Source organism: Cinclus cinclus, chromosome 18 (genome assembly GCF_963662255.1).
Source record: "Cinclus cinclus chromosome 18, bCinCin1.1, whole genome shotgun sequence".
Taxonomy (NCBI): Eukaryota; Metazoa; Chordata; class Aves; order Passeriformes; family Cinclidae; genus Cinclus; species Cinclus cinclus.
The window spans coordinates 6,190,253-6,210,368 of record NC_085063.1 but is presented as its reverse complement, the minus strand read 5'-3'; the positions used below and the strand labels follow the sequence as shown (position 1 = coordinate 6,210,368).

Sequence of the window (20,116 nt, the reverse complement as noted above, 5' to 3'; positions counted from 1 at the left end):
CAGGGGCAGGGACCTTAGCACTGACTCCCACCAAGGCTGCAGAGCCTTTCCTCCTGCGTCTGCAATCTGTAAGACATGCAGGAGGTCACACGCCTGCTCAGGCAGGGACAGGGGACAGTCAGTATGTCCTGGGGATGTTCACAGGGCAGCCACTGTCCTCAGAGAGCCGAGCAAACACTTTGAGACAAGGGTGACCATCCCCACTGTGCAGGCAAGGCAGCTCAAACAGAGCAGCAGACAGAGGGCAGACTGGATTGGGCAACTGCTGGCCCAGCTCCTGAGCTTGGAGATGGGGCACGTTAAAGTTCTGTATAAAATCCCACAGCAGAATAGCCCCTGGCGATGGGAGACGATGGAGCTGAGCATGGCACCTCTTGGCATGCACTCTGCAAGCCCAGATGTTCACATCCAGCTCCCTCAGGTGCTCCTGCTGCCACACATGGTGTCCAGCCAACAGGCAAGGAGAAAGCCAAGCCCTGAAAAACTCAGCCCCTTGATGTTGGTGAGAAATAATCAATCCAACGCCTTGCAAAACCTCACCAGCACATTCTAATTAGTGGGCTTGAACCCCATAAGTCAATTCCTTCCATGTGGTTGACTGACAGAGGAAGGAACCAGATGGATGGATGACGTGGGTGCAGGTACCAGAGGAAAACACAGGCCTCCCAGCCAGCCAACTTCCAGCTGCTCTCCAGGTTGCAGAGAAGCTTTTGAGATGCCAAGGGAGGAGGTAATGTGTCTCACTGCATGGGGAGGGGTTTTCTGACCTGTTCCTCCTGGAAGATGCCACCAAGAGTAAAAATGGAATGACAAAGGGAAATGAAGTGAGGGGAGAGGCTGCTTCAGTTTGGTGGCACAGGCACAGCAGAGCTCACTTGCTTTGTGTGTAGCACAAATGCCTTCGTAAGCAGGAAGGGGGACACAAAAATTCTGCCCTCAAGAAACTCCCACAGCAGAGCGTCAGCAGGGGAAGCTTCAACCACCCTGACAGTCACAAGCCACACTCTCCCCTTCCTACCCCAGCACTTCTGCAGCCCCCTGCTCCAGGCACCACCCTCCTCCCGTTCCTGCCCACTGCAGGGCATCCTGCTGCATCCTGCATCCTTGGTGGTGGAGCAGGAGGGGACCCTCCAGTGCAGAAGTCATCCTGCACTCCAAGAGGAGCTCACTGAAGTTATTTTATCCTTGAAAACCATTTCTGGCTCACTCGCTTCTTAGGAGCTCCAAGCTCCTCAGCTTAAGCAAATGTCCCCCCAAAAAACATAATTAAAAAAGCTATGCCCCAGTGGACTAATAAAAGAGGTTGGTGCTTGAAACGGCTGAGGCGAGTACAAGCCACACTTCAGAGCCACTTTGCATTAATATTTTACAGCTCATTTCTTTTCTTTTACACAGGCGATAGCTTTTCTCCACCTCCAAGGGACTGAGCTCATTTCACTGAAAGCAAGAATGCAACCAGGGTTTTTTTTGAGGTAGTTTTTTTTTTCCTCTCTCTCTCCCCTATAAAACAAACATCTGCTCCAAATTTTCAGCTCACTCTCTGAGCAAACTCTGAATTTTCTGATGTGTTTCAAGGCAAACAGCTCAATTTGAAGCTGGCCTATAACCCCCCCGCCAGCATGAGAAGGTAAGAATGCGAGACCACTTTTTATTAAAGATAAAGAATCAGTTAACACAGGAAGTTTAAAAGAAAATAAATGCATAAAAGACAACTGACTTGAGGGATTAGCTCTACTTTGGTCTGGATGCTTAACAAAAAGAATAGAAAATTATTAGCACTCTTCCTATTGTAGCAGCCAGGCCCTCTGCAGAGTTGATTAGCAAGAAAGCAATGCACTGGTAATTAAACCTGGCTGGAACCCTATGAATAAAAACAAGTATTAATTGAAAAAAAAAAAAAAAGCCTTTTTTCTCTTTTTCTTTGGCACGAATCAGGATTGAATTTTGCACAGTCTTGAAGAAGGACAGGAGAAGGAGACAACTGTTTTGGAAAGGGAAAGGCTTCCTGCCCAGGGGAGCTTACCCCTCCTCCGCAGTCCTCAGCTCATGGAGGTTCTCCTCACTGGAGTGAGCTGAAGAGCTCAGCGAAGAGCAGGGTCCTGCCCAAGAGGAGAGGCTCTTCACGTGTCAGCCCAGCTGGCTGGAGGCCCTGCCTGCCTGCTGCCCAGCCAGAGCTGGGAGACTGGGGGACACACACAGGGTCTTTATGCAGCGCTCACAAAGCACTACACAAGGCTCACAAAGCAGGGCACGAGGAGAGGGCTGTCACTCCAGCAAGGGCTCCCTGCTCTTGGTCCCCCAGCACTTCCAGGTAAGGCTGGGCAGCTTCACAGTGGCCAGTGAGGCCAGCTGGTTACCTGTCCATCTACAGCACACGTGATGATGCCACCCAACCCTTCACAGAATCATTAGGGTAGGAAAAGTCCTCCAAGACCATCCAGTCCAACCATGAACATGGCACTGCCAGGTCCAGCACTGAACCAAGTCCCCAGGTGCCACATCTACACAGGCTCCTCCACAGCCAGCATCCCCCTGGTCCAACCTCCCTGCTGTTAGCAGATGCTGAAGCACAGAGAGGCCTTCATCCTTAAGTGCCAAAAGTTCCTTGCAGAGGCCAGTCAGACTCTGCTGGCATCACTAAGTAACTTGAAATTACGGGTGGCACATCACGTCTGGGCAGGGCAGCGTGGCAGAGTGAGAGAACTCAGACCGACAGCACCACGCTGCTGAGGACCAAAGGCACAGAGGACAGGGGCTCCCTGGACCTCTCTCCAGCAGTGGGATGAAGGGAGCCTGCTCAGGCTCTGCTCCCCTCTAAGCTCCACATCAGTGTGCACAGAAAGCCAAGCACCACCCAAACATTGTTTTTAAGGTAAAGAACTGGTTGCCTGTTACAACCCCCCAGAGTTCAGCAGAGATCAGAAGTACTGACAGAGCAGCCCCTGCAGATCCAGGGGCAGCAGCTGCTCCACAACACCACTGACAGTGATGGCAAAGCTCTGAAATGAACACCAGCACACCAAGGAACGATGGCAGTGGCTGTGGCCAGAGCCCTCTCCTCCCTGCAGCTATAGCCCACCTGCAGATGAGCCAGCTGAGCCTCTGTCCCTTCCTGCACTGCCCACCATGCAACAGGAGCTCCCCAAGCTGCAGCCACAGGGGCTATGCTCTTCCCAGCACTGTCAACCATGGAGCCAGGTCCCCCATCCTCACCCACCCTTCCCTGGGACAAATACACATCTTTCTGCACAACCCACCAGGAGCAGAGAAAGGAGCACAGATCCTCTACACTTTGTGTCCATGGAGACAGACCTCTCCAAGATATGGCCATCCACACAGACATGCCCCGAGCCCAAAACCTCCACGTGATATACTATGGATATCCACCTATTCTAAAATGGATAAAAACACAGAATCATTCCTACTTAGACAATTAATGTGTATCCAGGGTGGTCTAAAACTCCCTGGTAGTCTCCAACTCTCAAGAAACACGAGACCATCCATTAGTGACCCACGAACACAGCAATCTTTGACCTGTAAATCTCCAGACATGTTTGGTGGAGATGCTGTTCCATGGGAAGGAACATCTCACCTCCTGACAGCTGGCTGGTCTCCTCACAGTGCAAGCTGGGGCCAAACCAGTATCACCACAGAAAGCAAAACCCAGTCTTCCTACCAGCCCCAGCCAACTGCTTCCTGTGCTGGCATGGCTTGTCTTCACGGAGAGAATTGGATCAGTCATTGCCCATGGTTGAAATCACCCTTCACTGAAAGTGATGAGCTCAGCTCCAGATTACTTCCCCCTCTGGTTCCCACCATGGCCATGGCAGTGTTGACCTCAAGGGAATGAGCCAGGAGGGGAATACATTGGTGCACTTGCCACACGAAGGGGAGGTATCACACACCTGGCTTTTCCCAGGCATCCTCTTTCTGCCCAGAAAGCACATCCAGATAAAAACAGGGAAGCTGGCCAAGAACCTAGTACTGCTGGCCATCGATCCCATGGCTTTGCCTTGCCTGCCTAGAAACCCAGTCACTATTTGTGTACACAGGCTGATATTTCCACCTGGAGCCTCACAGTTCTGTCCAGGAAGTGCTACAGCAAAACCCTGCTCCTCAGACCCACCCCTCAGGGTGCTGGGTGACACCAGAGGGGAGGACTGAGGACAGGGCGAGACACTCTGGTGAGAGAGGATGCCATGGGGAAAGCATCTGGCACCAGAGAGATGGGGCTGAAGATGCAGCAGCTCTTTAGCCTGATGTCCTCTGTGTCCAGCGAGGCCCACCCTGCCCCTTGGGAGGGTCACACATAGTGTGGAAACCAGAGCCCAAAACCACCAGCCAGACAACCTGCCTGTAGCACAGTAGAGAAGCCCCAAGGAATTTTCCTCTGTGCCATTAAAAGAAACACAATCACCTCGGTTCCTGGGACACTGTCTTTGCTTTCACTGCTCTGCTCTGGGACATCTGCACAGCATAAGAATACCTTGCAGCCATGGCTTTATCACTGCTAGGCCCACAGCTCTGGTACAGAAGCTGAAGTTCTCTAGATTTCCCCCAAGTTAAGGTCCCAGGTTACAGGGCACACCTAGGTCTGTTCCCAGGAACAATCACCCGTGGGGCCCTCTGGCCACCATGGGCACACGTAGTCCGTAGGCTCTGCCCAAGACCAGAATCTCCTCAGCAAAACCAACCTTTGTTGTGCCTTAGTTTAAGAACAACATAAGCACAGGGTCAATAGAATGCTCTCTCTCCTCCCTCTCACACTGCCTCATTGCTCCCAGAGGCCATTCTGGGAAAGAGATGGGGGAGCTTCACATCCTCATGATGCTAAAGGAGGTCCAGATCTGCCTGCAGACACCATAGGGCAAAAGGCTCGAAGGGTCTTAGGGCAAACCAAAGCCCCAAACTGGCATTTTGTGAATCTGCTGCAGAGATGTGGTCACCATCTCCATGCCCTTTGCTCATCTAAGCCCCTGGTACTAGCAGCATCCCACCTTTCCATCCTGGACCAGGAGCACTTACCAGGAGAGTTGACAACCCCTCCCTGGCCTGGCTGAGCCTCAGTTGCACCCCTCAGCATGGGGAAGGCAGTGCCACAAGCAGGACCAAGCTCTCACCAGTGAGAGCACATCCCCTCTTCCTCACACCCAGCACACCACAGAGACCCTGTCCTCGTGCTGGTGCACACGAGGGCAGGAAGAATAACTTAAGAAAACCTGGGAAACCAACACCAAGGCTAAGAGTGCAGGGCAGGCCAGTTCTCACCCCCTTCCCACCCATATTCCCGGTTTTACGCTCAGGTTTCTTACACATCCTTTCCTCTGTCCTCCTTGTCCCCATCCAGCGCAGGAACCCAGGACTCATCTGACCCTGTGCCATCACCCTCGGGCTGATGTGAGGGCAATGGGGAAGAGGATGGAACTACAGCACAATATTTTGGGTTGGTTTTCCTACTTTTTAACCTTTTCCGTTTGGTGTCATCTGTTGCTCCGGGGATGCAACCGCAAAACGGCTCACACTAATCCTGCTTCCTTCTGAGGCTCCCTACAGCCCTCGGGTGCTGCTCGCCAAGGCACCACCTGGGAAAACACCTCGTTTATCCCAGAGGAAGTTTGGTGCCGAACGGGGATGCGGAAAGTTGGGAGGCGGCGCTGGGCGGGGGCAGTGGCGGTACCGGCCCGCGCATCCCCCGCGCATCCCCCGCGCTCGGGGCCGGCCCCACGCTGGGACCCGCACCCCTCTCCGCCCCCCGGCCTGTCTGTGGGAAGATGCCGGGCACGGAGGTTCATTTTTTTATTTTTTTTTCCTCCTTTCTCCTCGCCACCGAGCGCTCCCCGAACGACTCCGGCCCCGCAGCCCCGCCCGAGGGAGCGCAGCCCCTGCGCCGCCCCTTCCCTCCGCCGCACTCACCGGCCCCCTCGACCTTCTCGGAGCCGCGGCTCCAGGTGACCTGCCGCGTCTCCAGCTTCACCTGGAAAGTTTTCCTCTCGGGTCGCTGCGACTTTTTGGAGTAGAAGAGGGTCATGACGGTGCCCACCTCCAGGCTGCGGCAGAGCTGCGCCGCCTCCGCCTCGCTGGGCGCCCCGGAGCCGCCGCCCGGCCCGGCCGCCATCGGAGCGGCGAACAAAGGGGAGCGGGAGAGCCCGACCCCGCCGCGCCCCGCGCCGCCGCCGCGGGAGGGGAGCAGAGCAGGAGGAGGAGGAGGAGAGGGAGGAGAAGGAGGAGCGAGGAAGGAGGAGGGAGGGGAAGGGGCGGAGCGCTGCCCGCGCCGGGGGCGGGAGGCGCAGCGCGGGGGGTCCGCGGGGAGCGGGGACGCGCACCCGGTCCTGCCGGCCGAGGGGCTCGGGAACCGGAGCATCCCCGGGCACAGGCCCGTGGGGCGGATGGAGCCCTTGCTTGGTGCGGGATGCCGGTGCCACAGACCACCCAGCACGCCTGGGGGACCGGGGCACTCTGCACCCCCTGGCACCCCTGGGGGACCACACTGCACCCCACAGGTCCCCCGTGTGTCACGCACCCCGCAGAACACCTCAGCGCCTCGGCACCCACAGCAGCGTTTGCGTGGGATCCTGGCGTGGCACATGTAAAGTCCCAACACTGCATCCACGGTGGCTTTTCCCAGGGACAGACCCCTCCGTTCTGCTGCCGCTGGCACCACGGTGTGGCTTCTAGATGAACCCAGGTCTGCGTTTGCTGTAGTTCCCTCCACACAGATCCCAGCTGGATCCGTGCTGGCATGGAAAGAGGGATGGGGCATGCAGGGTGGCCTGTGGCATCCCGCCCCGGGGGACGTGTGGGGAGCCGAGGGTCACTGGGCACTCTCCAGCTGCTCTCCGGCCCCACAAAAAACAGGGTTAGAGACCACACAAAAGCAGGGCTAGCAAGGGGATAAGTGGCTGAATTGGGAAGCGGTTCAGTGCAGTTTGCTCCATTCATGTGGTTAAAGCCTGCGATTTCCCTTTCTTCGTGCCACTGACCCTCTTCGCCGTGCCCTCCTTTCCATCAGGGCACCCCATGGCACCGGGTGCTCAGGCTGTCCCATTTATATGTATAAATATAGGTTAATGCTTGGACTTGATGATCTTAGAAGACTTTTCCAACTTCATTGATCCTATGACTTTTTTTTTCCCCTAAAATTAATGATTCTGTGAATACACACACGTACATACACACGTGTTCACAGGGCCATGGCAAGACAGCCCGTGCTCAGCAGTCCTTATCTCACCCCCCCAGCTCACAGCTGGGACTGGGAGGAACGTCGTTTTCTACCTGAGGGCCCCATCCCTGAGTGGATCCTACATGTGAGCAGCTCCCTCTGTCCTACTGCTTCACCTGCCTCCGCAGGGACATTGCCCAGCACACACATGTGCACACACAGTAGGAACCCTGTAAGGTCGTTTAGGATCCTACCTGGCGTCTGGGCATCAAGCAGGCAAGGACAGACACTGAGGTGAGAGCCTAAACCTGCCCTGATAGAAGTGAGCAGTGTATGGCAGCACTGTAAGGATGCTGGGGAGGTGCTCAGTTGAGCCAGAGCTGCTGGAGCCTGTGCTTGGTGCTGGCACAGCACTCTGAGCCTCATTCTCTCTGGGGTGAGTTGCTGTGGCTGCCAGGGAAGTTGCTCCTGGCTTGTGCAATGGCCTCAGCCGGCTCCTAGTGGTCTTAAAATAGCTGAGCATTATGGGCACACCCCTGTTTTCCGAGGGCAAAACCTGAGAAGGGAGTGCGGCCATCGAAGAAGCAGGAAAGGAAACTCCCTTGCTCCCAAACACTGCCTGTTCCTGCTGATGGAGAGCACCCGGCAAGGTGTGTCCTCAGCCCCCGAGCTCGAGGTGGCTGGGGCCAGCACGTGGAGGATGTGGTTTACAATGAGCTGTTTGCCATGGATTTTTTTTTTTTCTGAGTTTGACTGATCATCTTTGAGCCTTGCATTAGCTGTCTGTGTCCGAGATGCTGCACGCCAAGGAATTCCACTGTTTAATTTGACAGCTTTTGTGTGCCTGCTGCATGAGAGCCCCATTCAGTGGTCCCAGCTCCTGCACCAGCCAGGCTGTGAACAATAACCCCCACCCCTCAGGGAAGCAAAAACTTCCATTATATTCCTGTTTTTCTTTTGAAGAAATTCCCTGGATTGTGTTCATCATGTGGCTATGGAAGTCTGGGGGTTCTGCAATCTCCCCTTGCAAGCACCTCAAGGAAAAGGGGATTTTCCCTTCAGAGTGGCCCCAGCACCTCCCCCTTCACAGTTCCGCAGCACGGGATGCCATCCCCCATATCCTGCAGGATTCATGCAGCAGCTGCATCCTCCCACCAGGAACAGGCCAACGGCCAGGTGACCTAGGCATGCTCAGGACCTGGGGACAAACAAAATACAAGGACACAGCGCTCTGAGGCCACCCCGCAGGCAGGTGCGGGGTGGTCCCTGCAGCCCAGCATCGCTGTCAGCAGTGTCTGGGAACGGATGCATCCCTCTGCTGCCCTGGGTACCACGCACTGAGAGGAGGTGCCCGACACCGGGAGAGACGCCCCTCTCCGGGTGATTTATTCATTCCTGCCCGGGGTGGGTGAAGACACCATCAGCTGAGGAAATCCCCACGGGGGAAGAGATCCCTGGTGCTGCAGGAGCGGGATGGGGAAGGCCGTCAGGGAAGCGGTGCTGCTGCCCTGGCTGGTGCTGGCAGAAACAGCGCGGGGCTGTGCCGGGGATGGAAAGCAGAGCCGCCGGAGCTCCGGAGCTGCTGCGGATGCCGGCCCCGTGCCGCACGCTCTCCGAGCAGCTGGGCAAAGCCGAGCCCGCAGGCTGCCTGCCCCACAGCCCCCGCTCCTTCCAGCCATGGCCAGTTCCCTCCGGATCACATCCAGCACCCGGTGAGAAACCCACTGCAGCTCCGGGTTCCCTGTCCCCGCTCCCCAGTGTTGCCCGGCGGGCGCACAGTTTTTTTTTAATACCGAATTCACCTGGTTTCAATTTTCAACCCTGGAATCCTTAAGACTTCAAGGGGGGGGGGGGGGTAGGGCTGCATCCTGCAGGGTTTTGCATCTCCCCTTGACCGCCAGGCCCCATCCATGGGCTTGTGATGCAGCAGATCCGGTTCAAACCCACGTTTGTGCCCCCTGCACCGGGCGTATCACTGCTGCCTCGGTTTCCCTGGCTGCCAAGCAGGCCCTGCTATGGGACAGGGGTGGTGGCACTGGGGCCGGCGAGCACAGACACTGCAGTGAAGGGATGCAAGACAGGATGTGGCTTGTGTGGGGCCGTCTCTCTGCACAGTGAATCAGTGGGGTCTGGGAATTCTCCATGGAAAGCGGGGGGTGTGTGGTCCTCACCCTGCGGTGCCACAGACAAACCACTGATCAAACTCTCCTCAGCTCCCTGCCCGGGACAGAGCCTGTGCTCCCCTATGCTGGGAGGGAGCTGGGTGCATTTTCAAGGATGGGTTTTGCACCAACATCCTTCTCCTTGCTGACAGAGGGTCACAACACGGTCCAGCCTTGGACGTCAGCCTGGCCTTGCACTTCCAGCAGAGCACAGATCTCCCAGCCTGGCCAGAGCACCACAGCATGCCCAGGGAAAAGGTGGGGAGAAGGGGGAGATCCTTGCTGTGGGAGAACATCCCTTCCCACTGCGTTCCACAATTCCCTGTTCACTGGTGTAAGATACTGGAATTTTTAAGATATGGGATAATTGGGCCAGGTCTGCAGGAGGGCTGTATAAATAGAAATGGTATTCTACAGGCTGCATTGTTCAGGCACGGGCAGGTCAGGAGCACAATGAGCCCCTTTCCCTCTCTGCTGGCATTTTTCACTGCTGCACCTTGGAAAGGCCCCAGAGAGCAAACGGCAGCTCCTGCCAAACTCCAAGTTTGTGCAGCCACAACAAAGCGCCTGGAAGATTGCAGCGAGCAGCAGGAAGCCCTTCTTGGGGCTGGCTGCCCAGAGGCTCCTCAGCTGGCTGAGCCTGGCCCCACAGCTCCCCTCGGGGGTCTGGCAGCCCACCCCAGCTCTGGGGTGACAGGGAGGTACTTGCAGAGGAGCTAGGGCTGTGTCTGCTCCACAGTCCCCAGAGATACCAGGCCAGGGAGGAGAATGCATCCATCAGCCTCATCACTCATGTCCCTGCCCAGCCTCCTGCTCCTTCCCAGCCATGCAGGGGAAGGAGCTGCTCTCCCTCCATCCTGCTCAGTGCAGAGGGCTGGGGCTGAATAAAAGGGAGCAGAAACCAGAAAGAGCAGCTCTGGTGTCACTGCACCCCCCTGCTCTCTGCTGTCCCGGGCAGGGCTTGTCCCGGGACAAAGCAAACTGTGAGCTGTGCCTGCATGGAAATCCACAGTGGCCACCACAGAGGGTGCAGCACAATCACAGCAAGGCAGGGATGGGCCACATCCTTCAGGGAATTCCTGCTGGGGCTGGGAACAGGAATTGTATCCCACCATCCTCCCCAGCCCAGTGATCATGGGGGCATCATGTTCAGAGCCGGAGGTGAAAGAACACAGAGACACCAACACTCAGTTAAGTTGTAGGAATTTATTTTAAATAACCTACAGTTGATTAAAAGGGAATTCATGATAAAAATAGAAGATACTTGTTGAGGAAAGGCTGCAGGAAATGGTCTTGCACACACACTACGCTAACAATGCATCTAAGACTAATGATTATAGCAAAAAAAGGTTTCACATTAAAATTCTGCTTTTTAATTTTTAAAATTTTTTTACACAATTACAAAAGAAAAAAATAAAAGCCCTAAAATCTCGATTATTTTCCTTTTTGGACCAATGCTCATTTCCCTCGAAATTTATTGACCTGTGAAACTTCTTTTTACACAATAAAATCTTTCAAGTAAAAGAGGGGAGTGGGGCTTAGAAAAAAAGGGGGGGAAGGTAAAACAGTCTGACAAACCTAAAAAGTAGATAATTCTTGGAAGTGTACAGAGCATGTTCAGAACAAAGGGTGATGGGAATGTCATTTGTTTCCAATTTCACTTGTCCTCAAATTCCACACACATCTTTCCATCACACAGCCCCCTCCCCCCACCCGCACCCCAAACCTACACGATCTTTAAGATCATAAAGAAAGAAAACTGTTTAAATATTTTAAAATAATTAAAAAGAAATAAAAATTCACATTTAAAATAGGAACACTCAAGTCAGGAGGCCGATTTCCCATCATGATTTGCCCTGAACAAATGTGATGGATATTTGTAATTCATGTTCCAATGCCATGACTGTTTCAAGTGACAAATTGAAAAAGATTTGGGTATTTCCACAACTATAGTGACAGCTGTAACAGGTGCGTTGGGTTCCTTAAATTTTGTTTATTTGTTAAATTCTGAAATGGGGCGGGAGGGGGAGGGGAAGGGCAGGGGTTAAGGAGTCCATTTTCTATTAAAATATAGAAGTTATTGCAAAACCCTAACTGTAAAAACGCACCAATATAATTGGATTTTGTATACAGTAGCTAAAGATTCCCACGCTCTCAGTGTGATGGTGAATTTGCCTGGCGGAAGGTTGACAAATCCCCCATCCACTTGCCCTGCCTCAAGAGAAAAACCACACAAACCAGACAGCTAGAATTTGGATCTCTGAAACATTTTTAAATAAGTTGTCCATAGGACAACTGGCTCAGCTCCTTTAAGATATTTCCAGGTTATGCTTTCTGCAAGATGTTGGCTGTTTTATCTGATGCTCACTTGCCCCTTTCCTCCCCCTTCCCCAGCATCCAAGGACAAGTAAGGCTCACAGTTTATCAATCTCCCTAAAAACCAGGCTACTCCCTTTTCCCATAAAATTAATCTCAATAAAAACAGGTTAAAACTCATAGTCTTCCTCTGCCATGTCGATAGCCCAGGCAAATTTTTCTCGCTGGGTTTTGTTATAAATCTTCTCTATAGGAATTCCCCACTTCTTACACCTGCAGAAGAGGAGATGCTGTTAGAGTCAGGGATAAAAGGAAGGCCAGAGACCCTGCCCTCGTTACTATGTGGGGGGACAAGACAGAGGTGGATTAGCCCAACACACCCCAGGCAGGTGCTTACCAAGCAACAGAGATCCTGGGATCCAGGTAGTTGAGTTTGGAGGTGCCCAAAGCGATCTGCTTGTTCTCCTCCCTATCTGTAGCCTGAACCTCCAGCTTCATCAGCTGCTCCTCGATCCTCTGCACTGCTTTCTTCTTGCTCTCCACTGCCCTGGGGTGGCAAAGAACAAAGCATTGAATTGCTCATGCCCTGCCAGCATTGCAGGAACCCAGAGGGACTCCGCTCAAGGTAAGCAATGTCACCAGCCACACAGGGCAGCTGTGTCAGCACAGATGGTGACAACAACACACAGCACATGCAATTAAGAACTGACATTTTCCAAGAGGCAGAGCAGGAATCTTAAGCAGCAGTTTTGTTTTAAAGGGTTGGATGCAACAGCCTGAACTGTTCTGATGTTACACCCACTCCCCCACCAGCCCATCTATTCCTCAGTAATCATGCTGTGATCCCGCTTCCAGAGCTCCTGTAACTCAGCTCCCCCGTAGCTGCTCTGCAGAGCCCACACGGAGCCCCAGCACATGGCCTGTGTCATGGGCTTCCAACAGGGAGTGAGGAACTCAGGGAGCTGCGTGCCTGCGTAATTAATTAATTGTGTGAGCCTTGGCTCCCCAGAAAGACAGCAATGCTACACCTTGGTCCTGGGCAGCAGTGAGGTAGGTGAGCACTGGCAGGGGCTCAGCTCCCAGGGCTGGGCATGAGTGACCATGTCAGGAACCGCAGGGTCAGACCACCCCGCAGGCAGCCGTTTCTTAGTGCATGGAATGGACAGGGCAAAAGTAAGCCTTCCCCAATCAAAGGCCAGGAAAGTGGAATACAGGGTGAAGGACCCCTTCTGGGAGCATTGCACAGCCTGGTAACACCAGCCTTACTTTTTAGACTTCTCATCCCTCCGGACCTTGGCATCAGCTTTGGCGCTTTTCAGTTCCCTCCTGGCATCAGCTAATTGCTCCTTCTTGGCATCAATCTAGGAGAGGCAAAACCAGATGGCAGCACTGAGAACAAGCTGCTGACAGCTGTGTCAGTCACCCATGGGCAGCACGACCCAGGAAGCCAGTTTGTGAGCATGTTGAGAATCTACCAGCAGTCAGATCCACTCCTGCAGAGCAATCAGGCCACTGGCCACTGCACAGCCCTGGGTGGTGAAATATGCCCCTCAGAAAACAGGGCCTCACTCATTTCCAAAGACAAGCTGGTGCCTTCTCACACAGCTACAACCAATGCAGGCCGAGGAATTGGCTTGGTCTGGCCTGGCCAACAAACCCCTCCTGGCAGCTTCACTGCATTCCTACCACTACTAGCTCTCTGATGGCTACATGGAAGGATGATCCTTGATCCCTCAGCAGGAATCAGCCCAAATCCTAACGCTGAAAGGTGTTAACACTTCAGGCAGTTCTTCAGCAAGCTTGGGATTCAGGGAGATTCAGCACTTTGCAGCCCCTGTTCAACCATTCCCCTCAAACATCCCCAAGCTCTAGAATCTAGGGTGAAGGCAGCCATGTTAGGTGTTATGGAAGCAGGGGATACTGCAGTGCCAAACCAGAACTCCTGATTGTGAAGGTTATTCTAAAGCCAGACCAGGAACAGACCTAACCCCTTTGGACCTCATGGCCTGCACCAGAAACAATCTGCAAAGGAAGAGGTCAAGTCAGAGGGGCATAATGTACCATGTACACACTGACAGAGGCCTGGGATTCACACAGCAGGGTGGATGCCCACTCCAGGTTCTTTAGGGGACACAGATCAGAGCCAGAGACTGCTGCTCTCAAGTTTCAAAGGCACCAGAACACAGTTACAGGATGAAGGGCAGAAAAAAAGTCTGGTCTGTTCTTTACAGGTAAAAGACAACTCAGAGAAGCCCCTTCCAGTTCACTGCTCATCTCTGAGCAGGTCCATCTCTGATGCACACCACCAACTCCTGACAGGGAAAAGCAGGCCCTGCTTTCACCCCAAGTGAAAGAAATGCTGACTCCTGAGATGCAGCACTTGGAACCCTCCTGCCCCAGAGCTGGGTAGAGAGAGGTACCTTGCTCTGCAGGTTCATCATGGACTTCTCAAAAGTTTTGGGTGGAGCTCTCTGGTGGTTACACAGAATGGCCACCGCTCTGTTGGCACGGTTGTAGGAGAGGATCTTTGCTGGGATGTTGTCATCCGCTGTGAGGGACAGAAGAGTGGTGAACAAGTGAGTTCTCCAGGGTCTGGTGCCCCAGCCAGTGTTCCACAGCCACTGCAGAACCAACCTTCCCATCCTATGCCCAGTCTTAACGCTGCACTCCAACTACAGTCCCAAGCCTGGCTACTTCCATCCCAGCCCCTAACTTCTTCTGGATGTTTCTCATCACCACTGACAGCATCTCCACTCAATAGAGGGGACAGCAGGACCACCCTCCCCAGGACACTGCTGGGTTTCACAGGTCCAGTGTACCCACTTAGTAAAGCTGCAAAGTGAAAGGCAGCACTGCTCACAGGGGTTGTGGATGAGCAGCCAAGAAACACGGGGCTGTTACACATGCATCTGTCTTGCCTGTCATCTACAGCACCTTACAACTTACAGAAAGCAAACAGATTTGTTAAAGGATAGGCAGAACCTGGAAAGCACACCCTGGTGTGCTCACAGGTCAGTTCTGTTCTGCCCAAGTGCTGAGCTTATCAACTACCCCAAAAGATTGTCTGACAGCAGATTTTTGGTCAGACCTCAGCTGCTTGACATTTGCACTGGGGGAACTGTAACAAGGAAGTGGTGAACAGATACCCAACTTGTGGCTCAGCCAAAGAAGCCAGGTCTGTATAGCAGGGTAAGATCTGTTCCCCTCACAGCTTCAGGGGAAGACTTACGATTAGTGAGCTCCTTGAGCTGCTGCTGTAGCGTGATGGAGGCATTGTAAGTACGGAATACCTTGGCTGTCAGTCCCTCCATAAGGTCTTGAAGGTGCTTATTTAAGATACTGGTCTAAAGAAGTAGAAAGGAGATGACAGTCATCACCAGGAATGACCACAGTGTTTGTGAAACCTGATTCCATGGCTGAGGCCTGGTGTACTCAGACCTGACCACAAGAGAATAGCCACACATTACTGAAACCACAGCAAAAGTGAACAAAGAACCAACAAGTATTAGACTGGTAACAAGTATGACAAGTGGCCAGAAAGGATTTCTCTGGTCTTGAGGTTTTGGTTTCCAGCAACAATAAACATGCCTGGACCACCACAGTGCTCCCACAGAGCTAAGTGTGCAGACAGGGATGGCATGTGAAAATCTGTCACCTCACACATTCATCACCTCTGAACTCTGAAAAATACCTCCCCAGGTCAGAGCCAGGCAGGCTCACCAGGAGCCCATTGCTTTGGGAACCTGTGGGCACAGCGGACAATTCACCAGTCTGAGACACACCCTCACTGGTTTGAGGCTGCTCTGGAAGAAAATTTCCAGTGAAACCATTTCTGGAACAGAGCAGCTGTTACTGCCTGGTGCAGAGCAAGCCTGTACAGAGTGCCCCACCACCCTCACCATAAACTATGTGCTTACATTGAGGCGGTCAAAGAGGTCATCCTCAGGCTGCTTGTTCTCCATGAACAGCTGAAGATTCTTAAACACCTGCAGGAAAAGAAAACCAGGAATGTCAGGCACACAGACCGGACAGCACTGGGCAGTACTAAATTGTATGGAAGCAGGACTGCCAGAGAGCCATTAAACTGCTCTCAGGGAACAGTGATGATGCTGGATGTTACTTCCCAGCAGACAAAGACCCATCTCTCAATGCAATGCTTCTGCTGCAGGTTCCGCCCCAGCAAAAGGAGCCCTGAGTCTTCAATGCCATCTCATCCTTTGGATCAAAATTACAGTCAGTAGACTTAACTGCTCTGGTGTTGCTGCCTAAACAGAGAAAGAGGCCCCAAAGCTACTGCCTTTTCCTTACTCTCCCATTATTACTCGAGCCCAAGAGACCCCAGAGCCATTTCCCAAGGACTGAAGCTCCAAGAAACCAACCCTCCTCACTGCTGCATTGTTTCATACAATTTCATCCCAAACATGTCTCACTGGGGTAGGGCAAATAATCAAAGCATCTTTGATTATACCAGAGACCACAAATCCCAGCTCTGCGTACTCCAATTCTCCAGCTTCTCAACAACACACATTCTCTTCTACTGACACCCCATATACAAAGATTTCTAGTTCCACAACAATCAACTTCCCATTTTAAGCACTGAAAAAATACCAAGAGATACCAATAAATTTAAATAGAAAAATATGTTTTCTTTTTTACAGAAGGAACCAAGAATTCCAGCACACATTAATTTCTAGAGCAGCAGTACTTTTGATTTTTTTAGTTGTTTTGCTCCTCAAAGGGCCAACATTTTCTGCTTACTGTCATGACAATTACCACAGTATTATACACAGGGTATCTAACTCAGAGCCCACAGAGCTGTGGGCCAGATGCAAAGCTGTTACACTCACAAAAACATTTTGGATAGTGTCCTCCAGGTTCATGCTGCTGGATAGGGATTGATTCTGAAATGAGGCCAAAATTATAGCAAATTCGAAACCGGTGGATGACAGAAATAAAATAATTGACATGGCATAAGAAGTCTTGGCTGGCAGACACCCAAGTTCATAGGCCAGAGGGATCAGGACACCTTCTCCACAAGCTCTGGAGCAGCCAAGGTCAAGACCTACCTCTGTGAGGGTTCAGCTCCAACATGACCCAAACCACTGTGACAGAGGTGTCCATTATCAAAGCCCCAATCAAACTGCTGCTCTGCCAGTGCCAGCAATATTTCAGAACTGTTTATTCTGTTACTTGTCACATGGGCCTGCAACTCCACCATCTATAGGTGACAAAACCAACTCTGATGATGAGAATGAGACCCAGGAAGCTCGTCTAACACAGCTGTTGCAGTTATGTTACGCCAACGCTTCACCCTGAGAACACAGGAAAGAACTGCAAGATGTCTCAACATCTCATCTGCTTGGCTGTGTCACACCACAAGGATATCCCATTAACTGACTTATTTTCTGGCTTGGTAGGGTAGCTGAGCAGTGATAAAGCAACCTGTTAATGCAATCCAGACTGTGCTGACCACATCACTGTGCTATTCAGCCTGTGTATGTGCTTGTGGAGGTGCCTTACCCTCTTCTCCACAGGGACTTTGTTGTAGTATCGGATGGAGTCCTTCCCCAGGAAGTCGAACTCAACCACGTATTCCTGCCCATCCAGCTCAGGATGCAGCTTGATGTGCTCTACTCTCAGAGAGCAGCAGCCCACGGTGTCAGCTGTCTCTCCTTCTTCTTTCTCATTACCAGCTCTCAGGGCAAGCTACATTTATATCAAGACAAGAGACGTAAGGAATTCAAACTGTCCCCAGAATAGAGAGATGCTGCAAACCTTCAGATACTGGCCTAGAACCAGTAGTGTCCAGAGGAGAATATCTCCTTCTTTTTTAAAGAATTTAAGCCAGAATGTTTTACCATCTTTTGCCTATTAAGTAACTGTGGGACAGTTCTGACTAGCGGAAATTAATTTCAAAAAGTGTGGCAGTTTTTAAAAATCAAATTGACTTCCATGTGAACTCTACTTGAAACAATTCATATGGTTCAATTGTTCATGTTCTATGATCCTACCTATTCACTGCACACTAAATACATTTCAAATAGCATACAGGTTATATAAATATTGGCTTGTATAAACTGTCTAAAGGCTACATTTGGCTGCATAAAAACACATATTTTTAAAGTGCTGGCTAAAACAATTTCTAGCATTTAAAATCTTCAGTGGTCATATGAAACCACAATTATTCACATCAAAGTTCCCTGGTTTACATCAAACCATTTTGAATAAAACCTGTTAATTTAGTTAGCCAATATACCATATGCTACTAGGGAACAGCTCTCTGGGAACTGGTTTTATGTTGCTTTAAATGCATCAACAGAACTGCAGTTTTCTTTATGCCATGGTGAAAAAATTAGCATAATTACAAAACCTCAAAACTGTGACCTCTTACTGAAGAGGTGACAAACCAGCAGAAATTCTCAGCAGTGAAACTGAAACAGCTGGAGACAAAAGGCCCACACAGATTTCCCAGTAATCCAACTGGTGATTCTGGACCCAGGCTGTGAGTTTTGCCTGAACTCCTACCTAAACAATGTTGCCTGAAATAGCTGTGCTTAGTACAATAGTTTATTACTCTGGATTCCAGGTAATGGGAAGGAAAAGGAGCCTGCCCACCAGGAAGTCTCAGGATACCTTAGTAAGTGGGCTCAATTCGGCCTTCAAGACAAACACACAGCATTGCCAAGTATTCCCAGCAGGGCAGGGAAGGTGAGAGCAGCCAAGGGAGGAGCCTCACCTTATCAATGAAATAGAGTGCCACAGCCCTCTGCCGTACTTTCATCTCTTTGGATTTCCAGTCTTCTCGGTACTGATTCCGGATTTTATCTACACACTTCTTCAACCTCCGAGCTGTCTCATACTTCTGCCAGTCCTTCTCACCCTGCAGGGATGTTGGAACAGAGTCAGCACTACAGAGCAGGCAGAGGACAAGCTCCAATCTGCATCTCAGGGCTTTGCAAGCCCACGTGTGGCCAACGGTCTCGCTGTACAAAAGCACTGAGATGCTGCTGCTGCACAGTTCAGCTTCACACTGTGCTGCCACACAGCTGCAGGTCATTCAGATTTCCATAATATTAAATACTTTCATGGAAGCAACTAGAGAGAGAGAGAGAGAGAGAGAGAGAGACAGAAGGCACATCTTCCCTGCTTCTCAAAATACAAATGGTTTCCTCTGCTTTATTCAGATGGCACTTATGTTCTTTCAGCTGTGTAATTAAATACCCATAAAAGGCAAAAGCAACATCAACAGTTCATCATCATTATTATATATTCAAGACACAGCAAAAAGAGGCCAAGAATTCACAAGGAATAGATATTTTTCCTCCTGTATTTGTAGGACAAACTCGCTGTTTCCAATCCAGGAAAAAAATCTCTCAGAAAAAGACTTAATGAAAGGAGCTTAAATTCTTGTTTTTATGGACTTGATCCACAGACCGGGTATTTGCTCCCATAGCAGTAGTTTGTTTTCCTTCAGTCATGAGCTCCTTACCAGCCTTCTCAGCCAGGAGCCTGGCTGAGTTTTTAATTTTACAAACAACTAATTAACAACCCATGGTTAGAACTTCACTGCAATACCAGGCCAAATGTATGTGAAATATCTACCAGAGCAAGAGTGTTCTTGGTTAAACTGCTTCATTTTAGCTTTACACAGGTTAAAGGATTCCTGATAGAAATGATACAATGATGCTTTTCAGGAGACATTTTCCAGATTTCACCTGCTCTCCTGAGCAGTAAGTGTATCCTCTCTTTTCAAGGGGGAACAGAAGCACAGAAGCTTCTCTATGTTCTTCAACCACTGTAGGATGAAAGAGCCAGGTAGCTTTATCTCCTATCTCTTTCCTGACCAAGAGCTACATTTGCTTCTTGGAAACATTACCAGGAAGATTGCTTGGGTTTGTTTTTATAATTGGATCTTTACCTTAATTCTTGAGCTAGGGTTCAACATGATGTATTTGATAGAGCCTTGGATGTTCTCAGTCCATGACACCAGCCAGGTCACCTTGTTATCATGCCGGACCTCCTTCCATTTGTGTCCTGGTGGAGGGGCAGGGATTTTGGAATCCCTACAGAGAATTAGAAAACAGATGATAAAAGCTATTTAAAGAAAATCCCCCCAGCACCAAAACAGAGAAGGTAATAAACAGCATTAAACAAAGTGCAGGGAACTGAGCAAAAGAAGTGCAGTATCTCCGTAAGCAGGAAATCAAGTAAATCAAAATGAACAAAGATTAGGAATGTAACTGCTACCAACACGTACCTGCTAAAGAATTATACTGTAGGTGGGACACACTGCTAGGAGCAGTTTTGATTTGTGAACACCGTAACAGTGTGGACACATGAAGACTAGACAGAGTGAAGAGAAGCCCACCAAACCTTAGCCTTCAACATCAAGGAAGATAAGGTAGGGCAACTTATCTAGAAGAAAATTATTTTCTGGAAATACTGGCAGGAAAGGCAGTTCAGGCAGATGTAGGCTGTA

The 20,116-nt window shown here is 51.1% G+C and overlaps 2 protein-coding genes across 4 annotated transcripts in view; both read right to left on the bottom strand.

The window, feature by feature from the left end:
- Nucleotides 1-6,115, bottom strand: part of PLCG1 (phospholipase C gamma 1) — a 41,324-nt gene extending 35,209 nt beyond the window's left edge. Inside the window, exon 1 of the mRNA XM_062504920.1 lies at nt 5,914-6,115. Within this exon, the coding sequence (XP_062360904.1) occupies nt 5,914-6,115 (202 nt within the window). The remainder of the gene's footprint in view (nt 1-5,913) is intronic.
- Nucleotides 6,116-10,507: 4,392 nt separating this feature from the next.
- Nucleotides 10,508-20,116, bottom strand: part of TOP1 (DNA topoisomerase I) — a 66,548-nt gene continuing 56,939 nt past the window's right edge. For all 3 annotated transcript variants that reach the window (XM_062505310.1, XM_062505312.1, XM_062505311.1), the window contains 9 exons: nt 19,556-19,700; nt 18,374-18,517; nt 17,158-17,343; nt 15,555-15,623; nt 14,867-14,981; nt 14,058-14,185; nt 12,904-12,998; nt 12,035-12,184; nt 10,508-11,910 (listed from right to left, as the gene is read on the bottom strand). In XM_062505310.1, the coding sequence (XP_062361294.1) occupies nt 11,808-11,910; nt 12,035-12,184; nt 12,904-12,998; nt 14,058-14,185; nt 14,867-14,981; nt 15,555-15,623; nt 17,158-17,343; nt 18,374-18,517; nt 19,556-19,700 (1,135 nt within the window). In that variant the 3' untranslated portion in view covers nt 10,508-11,807. The remainder of the gene's footprint in view (nt 11,911-12,034; nt 12,185-12,903; nt 12,999-14,057; nt 14,186-14,866; nt 14,982-15,554; nt 15,624-17,157; nt 17,344-18,373; nt 18,518-19,555; nt 19,701-20,116) is intronic.